At 54.1% G+C, this 9,530-nt stretch overlaps 1 protein-coding gene across 4 annotated transcripts; it reads right to left on the bottom strand.

The window, feature by feature from the left end:
• Positions 1-10: 10 nt before the first annotated feature.
• COG1 (component of oligomeric golgi complex 1) lies at positions 11-9,359 on the bottom strand. Of its 4 annotated transcripts, XM_030013454.2 has the most exons (15): positions 8,979-9,359; positions 8,644-8,888; positions 7,980-8,161; positions 7,423-7,593; positions 7,168-7,321; positions 6,043-6,253; positions 5,084-5,872; positions 4,642-4,788; positions 3,493-3,654; positions 3,057-3,184; positions 2,345-2,453; positions 1,768-1,877; positions 1,587-1,662; positions 1,165-1,204; positions 11-172 (listed from the first exon to the last, which is right to left on the bottom strand). In XM_030013454.2, the coding sequence occupies exons 1-14, from the start codon at positions 9,357-9,359 to the stop codon at positions 1,187-1,189; spliced, it is 2,883 nt and encodes a 960-aa protein (XP_029869314.2). In that variant the 3' UTR covers positions 11-172; positions 1,165-1,186. The 4 variants fall into 4 exon arrangements, 3 of the variants coding, with proteins under 3 accessions (XP_029869314.2, XP_040979224.1, XP_029869313.2); XM_041123290.1 differs by having other exon boundaries at positions 11-1,204; XM_030013453.2 differs by lacking the exon at positions 1,165-1,204.
• Positions 9,360-9,530: the final 171 nt, after the last annotated feature.

The following is a 9,530-nucleotide window of genomic DNA, read 5'->3' as shown; positions in this document are numbered from 1 at the left end:
TACACAGACAACTTTTTTATGTTTTATTGCATCACTTGGTCATGCCAGAAAGCCATCCCAGCTTGAAGAGAGAAGGTGCAGCTGTGTCTTCCTCCTCGGTTACAAGTTGCCTGAACAGAGCGCCAGGGCGTGATGCCTCATCTTCTGCTCTTGTGAGTGCAGGAGCTGGAACCTGTTAGTTTTTAAAAACAAAAGTGTCAGTAACTATTACAGCATACCTTTGACTCACTCCATACCCTCATCAATAGTAGCTGCAAGGAGGCATAGACTACAGCAGAACAGCTCTTCCCAGCCAACTTGAGCTTGAACCACAACCTAAGCGCTGTCACTCCTGGTGGTTAGTGACAAGCAGAGGCAGTTGTGAGTGGCAGAAGCACAGCACCTTGCTGCTGTTAGCAACAGGTAACTTTTCAGATGTTGTTCAATGCTCCAAAAAAAAAAAAAAAAAAAAAAAAAAAAAATCATTCTGAACTGTAGGGAAGGGGCTGTTGCTCTGAGAGCAAGAGGATGCCAACATGGTAGAAGTACAGCTGTTGCCCTTGCAGAGAGCTGTTCGTGAGTAACTATGGACTTTAACCTCTCTAGAACTGTTCTAGCATAAACGAAGGAGCAAGCATCTGTCAGGGATTCTGAGAAGTGGAGCTAGTGCACAACACACGTGTGCCACCACAGCAGGCGAGGGAAGTGGTAGGAGCAAGCCAAACATCACTGCATACTTCTACACTCTACTACAGCTGAGGTGTAAGAGGTAAAGAATATCTTTATTGTGAAGCTTTGGGCTTTTAAACAGCCCTTATGCTACGTCTGGTCCTTAATGCTTCTGAGTAACAGAGAACAAGAGTTGCAGAGTAAACATTAGCATCTCAAGTAACACTCTCTGCTCTGATAAAACCAGACCTTTACTCTTCTGTCACAGTTGAAAAGACATCACCACAGATGGATCATTGAGTTAATAATAGCTAAAGGAAACAGATTATTAATTACTGCTTCCTGTCACAGTGAGGTATTCCTTAGCTCTCTCAATCCTCAGCACAGAGAACTCCATCTAAGCAGATGTTTAAACTGGGGGAAACTTAGCAACATAATAGTTGTCTAGTGATAAACAGGACAACACAGAGCCTTTGCAAGAGAAGCAAGCCACTCTGTTCACACAGGCTTAAATACCCAAGCCAGGCTTCGTCAGGAGTTAAAGGTCAGCATCACACTGGAAAGGAGTTAAAATAATTAGCTAGTATCCTTCAATGTTTCCTGCAGCTGTCTTTAAATGAAATGTCTTCTATGCATTGATCTCAAAATGCCTCACCCATGTAAGTCTTCACTGCATTTTTGTGGTGGTTATTGCCTATGTTTTACCACAGAGCAGTGGGCCCCAAAAATACAGGGGCCACCAGGTGGGGTTTTTTGAGGGTCAAGGGAAAATCCAAACCATCTCATGCTGTGTTGCCGTAATGGTTCTCTCATTTTACCGAAAATAAAAATCAGGTTAAATATTAACTGTTTGGCTACTTTCTTCTTTCCCCGCAAGCTCTAGTGTTGGTGGGAGAATGAGTACTGGCAAAAAGTGAGTACGGCTCAGTTTTACCAACCTGAACTCTTTCTGTGCTCCTGGTAGCAGACTTGCTCTTTCGTGAGCTTGACATACTCAGTGGCAGAAGTCCAAATCTTAAGAGATGGAAGAAAGAAACGTGGCCGGTCACAGGGAAGCAGCAATTCTAGACCCGCTTCCCAAACAGACATGAGAATGCACGTAAGAGCTGAGCACCTTACCTGATCTGGCTGGATGCTAACGGCAAGATGTTGTGGAGCTCCTGGGAGCTCAGACCACCACTCCTGCTCGTGTACTGGTTCTCTGTCCCAGTCAGCAAGCCGAAGAGAACCTGGAAGACACAAAGGAGCTGTCTGTATTTGGGGGCAGCTGCAGAGCTCACTACACAATACATTGCTGGTGAGTCTACTGGCACATCTATTGTGATTGGTTTTAAGTTTGAACATGAAGTGTCTCCCTTCCCCCTCTAACTCTTCTTTTTAATTGGCACTGCTCGTTATTACCACAGTTGAGTTCTAGGCCTGTTTCAGCACTACTTAACCCAATTAGCATTGCACAGGCTCCAGTGAATCCTGTTAGATAAAGTTCAGCCAACTCCATGCATGATTATGTGCTGTGCAGCCAGCTCAGCAAGCTCCTCTTATCTTCAGCTGGCATTACTCTTCCCATTTCTAAGTAAGTAAGTGCCAGTAGTTATCTTTAGGCATTAAGCAGTTTATAAAGCCACCCCAGCTGCCCTTCAAAATGTGTTTTGCAGCCCTGCTTCCTGATCCATCCCTTCCTTTTCCTTGAACTTACGGAGGTTCGCTGAACCAGGCGATTAAGGTTGCTGTTCAAGTGTGGAGTAAAAACGTCCAAGTCAAACGGATCTATGTGTCCCTCCAGGAAGTCGGTCACCTTCTCAATCCTACAAGCAGAGCAGAGGAATGCTGTCAGGGGTTACATCCTAGCAACAGCTGCTGATGCCAACAGGGCAGTTTCACTGGTCCCTCTGAAATGCTGAGGGAATTGCCCCTAAGAGGTGACTGAGCAAAATGGGTATTACTCAGCAGAAGAGTAGCTGCCTAAACGGTTTCCAGCTATGACACAACCTCCAACATCTGCTGTTGCAGAGGAACCTTCTCCCTGTGGTACATCTCAGAGAGAGATGCCTCAGTTCTCAAGACTAGAGCATACACAAGGTTTTAACTCTTGGGTGGAAGCTTAACTGTTCTCTCCAGGGGTGTCCTCTGATGGTATCGCTGCCACCATATGGACACATTGTGTAGGCAAGCGGGGGGGGGACTGAGCTCTCAGCCACAGAATCCCACCCCTCCTTCTGTATTTTGAGGATGAGCTTAAATGTCAGTGAAGATATCAGAGCTTAGAGTCTGCACTGCCCTTCTCCCCTGAGGCCTGAAGGCACCAATCCTGCAGGCATCCTCCCGACAGCCAGTAAGGCTGTTGGTTTAAACTATTTTAGAGCCCCACAAACGACTGCTAGTATCTGAACCCCAGAACTGCACCGCACCCGGAGTCATGCTTGATCCTGCTGGTTTTTGCTTCCTCACTCTTTGCCGTCAAGATGATGCTCAGGTACCGCAGATCGTAGAGTAACTGCAGAGCTCTGTTCTGCGTCATGGGGAAGGTGCCTGCTTTCTGCAAATAGGACAGTCAGGAACAGGGCTCTTCACTCACTGAGAGGGCTGCCAAAGGACTGCTTCAGGGGAAACTTTAAAAACACCAGCACCAAGAAACAACCAACGTACCTGAACCGTTCTGAGCACGCAATCTGGTGTCTGATCCCTTTTTGCCTCATTTTTGGGGAGGCAGGGGAAGAATGTACTCACCCTTTCCAACTCCCACAGGCAGACATTTTCTGTTCCGAGGGACAGGAGCGTATGCATCACCGCGTGCCCAGCGACCCTCCCGTCCCACGCCAGTTGGAGCGAGGGCTACTCACGTACCTTCTCCTGCTTCTCTTCCATGAGCTTTTCATAGGCAGCAAGCACTTCTGCCATGGAGGTCCTCAGCAGCTCCTGCAAGGTGACTTTTGGAAGAGTGTGACCGCCGACCCGGTTCACCTCTTGGCACAGGCTGAAAAGGAGGCACTGGACATACCAGGACGGCTGTTCAAGAAAACAGTGTTATTTTCATGTGGTCTGTAAGCTACATTAGTTTTATCAGCACAGGCACAACACCACTTCAGTTCTCATGATGTGAGCTTCCTACTTCCTCAGCAACTACAAAGCTCTGCCGCTGAGACCTACCTGCCCCCATAGCATGGCTCAAGTATCTCACAAGTTTTTATTTACTGACACACCAGACTTCTGATTATAGCAGTCCTCAAAGTCTCAAAAGTACTTTTACCAGAGGTATTCACCTGAGTGTAGTCAGAACAGAATTGCTTGTTGTGCCTCTTCTGTTTACCACTGACCCTGCTCTGACCACACACTACCTGCGCTTGTTATTTTACTCCCTCACTCTTCTCCTGGGCCTCCCAGCTATCCTGAGCTCTCATCTGGCTGCTTCTTCCTTCAGAATCAGTAAAATTCAACCTTGTAAGGTTCACTACAAATGACTATTGCCCTGTCCAGCCCCTCCCGTACTGTGCAAACACAAAACTCACTCTTGCCCTGGCCCTCCTCTCCCTCCATGCGATCACCACCTGCTTTGTCACCATGTCATTCCTGCACCACCACCACCACACCTACGGAAAGTTGCAAGCCGTGGTTCTCTTAGGCTCTGCAAGTCCCACTGTTGCAGCCCCATCCTTCAGTGCATACAGTTTCCATAAAATCTCTCCCTGGGGGCCTCTGTGTATAAACCAGGCGTAAAGGCCCTTCTTTGGCTCAGTTTTACAGGATCTGGGCCAATCTTGTTCATTTGAATATACACCAGCAACTATCTAATTTCCTTCCTCTGACCTCTGTCCTTAAGAGGTGAGTATCTCAAAGAGCAAATGAGGACACCAGAGAGCGTTTGCTCTCTGCTCATAACATCAAGCAAACTCCACAGCAGATCAGCACCATTTGACAAAGCGGTGGTTTTGGAAACCAGTGCTTTTCTCCTCCCAGCAGACCGTTTCTCTGTGTTTACCGAGAGGACATTTCTACCTGCACAGGCAGCCGGATCTTTGACGTTACGCTGTTTCCAGACTCTGTCTCCTCCTGAATTTCAATTTCATCCCAGTTGGTGGCTGTGGCCAAGACAGAGCCAGCTGTGTCAAGCAGCAATGTGTGGGTAAAGCACTGAACCAAACCCTAGAGCACAAACCACAAAAGCACCCAAGTCACAGGACAGACAGCTCTAACAGGAGTACCAAAGGATGGGCAGGCTGCTCCTGCCTGCGGAGAGACTGACTTCCCGCATCCCCCCGCTCCTCCCAAAGTGAATCTTATGGAGATCATCCCACTGGATGCCACCACCTCCTCTCCCTGCGGGCTGACTGAGCAGCGTGGCAGCAGCGCGGCGAGCTCTCAGCAGCGCTGACCGCAGGGAGCTGAGCGAGCGAAACCCACGCAGGAAGCAGCTGTGACAAGAGAAACAGCTCCTTACTTTGGTGATGGCTGAGCTCCAGATCTGGTAAGCAAACAGGCTCTGCTGCAGGAGCTCTGCCTTCACCCCCTGCCACTTGGCCTGCACGGGGGTCACTTCCTGGGCTTTCCCCTTCCCCAGCTTCTTGGTGGAGCGGGTTTCCTTCAGCGCCGTCTCTGTGCTGCCTGACCGGCCCAGGATACACTGCTTCAGGTGAGGGCAGAGCTCGGTCAGGGACTGGCAGAGTCTCGCCATGAAGAGGACAGCGTTGAGTCTGGCATCGCTGGGAGCGTCCGCTTGCCCCCCCAGCAAACTCTGGGCACTCTGGAGCTCTTCGCGCACGCAGCCCAGTACATGGTGTATGCAGGCGACGCAGCGGTCGCGGAGCAGCCCCTCCACTGTGCCAGCGTCAGCGTAGCGGTCGAAGGCAGAGCGTGGCTGCACCGCGGGAGCGGTCTCCTTGGCGGCCGAGGAGTCTGCGGGAAGGTAGGACAGGAGGTCATCCAACCTGGCTTTCAGTTTTGAGTCCAGAGCCGAGCAGAAGCTCTGCACACACGGCGTGAGCGCCTGGGCCTTCATGGACAGGCCACTTTTGGCAAACTGGCCGCGGTTTGCCACGTTGACCCAAGCGGCATCGGAAGGCAGGTCGCCGGAGCTCTCTGACCACAGGAACAGGGCCACATTGTGTTCAAACTGTATGTGCTTGCTCAGGGCAGAGGTGCTGGATTTGACTTCAAGTTCCTGCAAGGCTAAGGTGAGAAGCTGTTTGGAGCTGCTTGAAATGGAGTCAAACCCTTCTTTGGTCAGTGTCTGGAACAGAACCAGGAGAAAAAAAAAAAGTACCTTTTACATGTGCCTCCTGCCACCTAGCCCTTAAAATACACACTTAGCGCTGCTAACAGGCACCAGTGGACTGTTTGAGACAGCAAGAGTGGGCACAGAGAAAGGCTCCCCATGAATTGCCATGGCAGAGCACCCACCTCTAGCCTGTCCAGGAACAGCTGCTGCAGCAGGTCCTCCCAGAAGGAAGCAGGCTTATCCAAAAGGCGACGGCACACCGCCTCCCAGTTCTGGCTTATGGACTCGCTCGTGAGCAGCTCCCACACCGCGTCACGAATCCCTGCGAGACCTTTCATGCTTTTCACATAGACGAGCAGATTGCTGACCCCGGCCCTGATGTCGTCACTGCACCTGAAGGCAACATTTCACTTCAGTCTGACCTGCTCAGACACAGCCCCGGGGAAGGCAGGAGAGAACATCAGCTACATCAAGGTGGGGGAATTCTTAACCTGTCGGTAAGAGGCTTTGCCTGCAGAATCACCTGTGGGGCTGAGGGTACCTCTGCCTCTTGGCAAGGCAGCTGCACCCTGGATCCCACACTGGGGCCCTGCAGGAAAGCCACGTGCCCACTGGCAGGAACCCTGGGCTTCGGTGGGTGTCAAAACTGGGAGCACAGTGCCCCAGGAAAAGCCAGGAGGCAGGGAGGGCAGGTGCGGACTCCGGGAAGGGTTGCTGGGGAAATATCCCATGGCCAGCAAGCACACCATGGGGGGCTGCAGCTGATGGCAGGGACCAGCTGGCTCCATCAGATAATGACACAGGACTGACAAGGGTGTTAAGGGGTGGGCAGGGCTGCTGGGCTGTCCCCATCCACAGGGCAAGGCATGGTGGGATGGGGTGGAGCTGACAACTCTACAAAGGGGGTCTGACTACCCCCACACAGTCCAGGGAAGGGCAGTGAGGAGAAAGGAGGTGCTGGATCAAGAGCCAAACGAGCCAGGTAAGGGATTTTCTCCTCATTTACTCTGGTTGTTCACTGGTGGTTATGGCAGTGTAAAGCAGCTCTAGACAATTATCTTTCTGCAGCCCAGGTGGTCTGTTCTGTCAGAGTGTTACAGCCTGGCTGTTAGGATGGTGCTATACTGCCTCTGGCTGTTTAACTGCTGGGGAGAGGGGATGCTGGGCAAGAAGGCAGCAGAACGCGCGGCCTGGCCGGAGTGAGCGAGAAAGTAAGTGAGCTTGGGTTTGCTTTGTGCTGCTGCCTTGGCACAGAGGCCGTGTGGTGTCTAGGAGAGTCCTGCAAAGGGGGACGCTGTCACACTCACATGGCGATCCACTTCTGCAGTGTGTCTCTGAGGTAGTCCTGGCTGATGGGGTGTGCCAGGGTCCGCAGGGCTGGCTGGAACTCCACCACGGATTCCGGGAGGTACCTGAACCAGCTGCTCAGCTTCACCTCCTCCTCCAGAACCCCACCTCTCCCTGGAAGCACACGGTCAGAAGATCAGCCCAGCACATGGGTAGCCTCCTGCCTGCAAACCTGGACAGGCAGAGGCCTAATGCAGAGCTGCCTGGGCGCTCACCTGCTGGGTGCTGGCCTGTGGTACTCTCCAGGGTCGAGAAGAGCAAGCCGCAGGGCAGGGCTGGATCTGGTGGCATCCCTTCGGGCATGGTGTAAAAGAGAGCATGAGCCTGGTACAGGGTAGTGGTCAGCAGCTCCATCAGTGAACACACCTGAGCTTTTATACCTGCACCTGTAGAGAAATGCCTTTCAGCCAAGGCAGCCCCTTCAACAGAGGTGCCAGCAGCCCTGTGTTTCAAGGGCTGCAGTTCTAGTGAAATCTTCCAGGGAAGGGCTGGAGGGCAAAGGACTCAGCCCCACGCACCACCTGCTTCCCCATTACAGGTGGGCTTGGCTTAAGCCCTTGAGCACTGTTAATTTTTGTGGCATTTTGCCACTGTAGCAAAACACCGCCAGTGGTGTCAGCCACACCACTGCAGTAGCGTGACATGGCTGCGTCACCGCCATCGTGAGCTTTATGGGACTAACCCACCCGCTCTTCTGCGGGCCAAGAGGGAGACAAAGCAAAGAGGGAGGGGTTACCCTGACTTTAAGAAGGAGACAGCCCATCGTACTGACCGTGGTGTGGCTGGTTGAGAAGCTGCTGAATGGCCAGCTTCCTGGCCAGAAGGAAGTCGGCGAGGGCCTGGCGCGGAGAGCTGTCCTCCAGGAGCATGATGGCACACAGCGCTTCTGCCACTGCCTGGTCCGACACGGTCTGGCTCTTCAGCAGGGACTTGCTCTCCTGCAGGATGGTGGATCTGGCAAGGGAACGAGGGGGACAGTCACCGGTCTCGATGCTTGCCCGAGATGTTCAGGTGTGGTTACGGGACAACCCACCAAGCAAGGATGTTATTTTCCCCAGGCAGAAGTGGGACTATCGGGGTGTTACGGGACTGCGTGCGGCATTCTTGCCCCACGGCTGGCACAGGGCAGGGTGGCCGGCAGCGAGAGCCCTGGCACAGCAGCAGGGTCTCGGGTCATGGGCTCACGGAACAGTTTGGGTTGGAAGGGACCTTAAAGATCATCTAGTTCCAACCCCCCTGCCATGGGCAGGGACCCCTCCCGCTAGACCAGGTTGCTCAAAGCCCCGTCCAACCTGGCCTTGAAAAATTCCAGGGATGGGACAGCCACCACTTCCCTGGGCAACCTCTTCCAGCCTCCCACCGCTTTCCTCGTACATTTTTTGCTTCCCAGCGGGCCGCCGAAGACCCAGCCAGCCGTAGCCCCCACGCCGGCCCACCTGAGGTGGTTGGCGGCGGCCACTTGCCGCAGGAGGATGGGGAAACGGGCGAGGACCGGGCTGGCGCGGGCACGGGCCACATCCAGCTGGAGCTGGCGACGGAGATGACCGCCGAGCAGGTGGAGCCGGGCGGCGGGCAAATACCGGCCGGCTTCCACGGCACCCCACACCTTCTCGGGGACGTCCAGCAGCAGCTTCAGCTGCGCTGCCGCTCGGTAGAAGTTCTCCTGAGCCGACGGTCGAGCCTGGAAGAGGAATGGTGGGAAAGAAGGGATCATGGCGGGGGGCTCCGGGGCCGACCCCCCCGCCCCGCGGCCCCTCGTCGTTCCCCTCACCGGCGTCGCGGGACCGGGCCGGGCCGCGCCGCCTCGTTGCAGGCCCCGTACGGCGCCCAGGAGGCTCTCGGCGCTGAGACGCATCTCGGCGATAGTGTCGGCCGCTTCGATAAGGTCGCGATACCGCTCGCCCACCATCTGCCGTAATTCTTCGCGTTTCTGTTCGATACCGGCCCTCAACCGCCGCTCGACCGCCCGCAGCTCGGCCGCCGTGTGAGCTTCGAAAAGCGATTCGGCCTCCGCTCCCCGCACCGCCACGATCGCCCCGGCCCGCAAGCGGGACGGCGCGGATGCGGACGCGGAGGCCGCCGCCGCCGCCATCTTTGCGACGGGAAGGGGAGGGCGCTTCCGGGCTGGCGACTTGGGGCGGGGCGCCGCCATCTTGGGGTAGGGCAGAGCCGCGCCCGTGCGCCGTTGCTACAACGACGCGGCCCGGGACGGCGGCGGTGAAGAAAACACCGATGATTTTTTTTTTTTTTTTAAATTTTTTTTTTTTTTTTTGGTCCTTTTTCCGAGGAAATGGGCCCGTCCCCGCGTCCTGCGGGTGCCGCT

This window comes from Aquila chrysaetos, chromosome 5 (assembly GCF_900496995.4).
Source record: "Aquila chrysaetos chrysaetos chromosome 5, bAquChr1.4, whole genome shotgun sequence".
Taxonomy (NCBI): Eukaryota; Metazoa; Chordata; class Aves; order Accipitriformes; family Accipitridae; genus Aquila; species Aquila chrysaetos.
This window is presented reverse-complemented; position numbering and strand designations above follow the sequence as displayed.

Coding starts and splice junctions, on each gene's coding strand:
- COG1 (XM_030013453.2), bottom strand. CDS start 9,359: ATGGCGGCGCCCCGCCCCAAGTCGCCAGCCCGGAAGCGCCCTCCCCTT. Junction 6,254..7,167: donor CTGCAGAAGTGGATCGCCAT/GTGAGTGTGACA, acceptor TGTTGCCTTCAG/GTGCAGTGACGACATCAGGG. Junction 5,873..6,042: donor TGTTCCTGGACAGGCTAGAG/GTGGGTGCTCTG, acceptor GTTCTGTTCCAG/ACACTGACCAAAGAAGGGTT.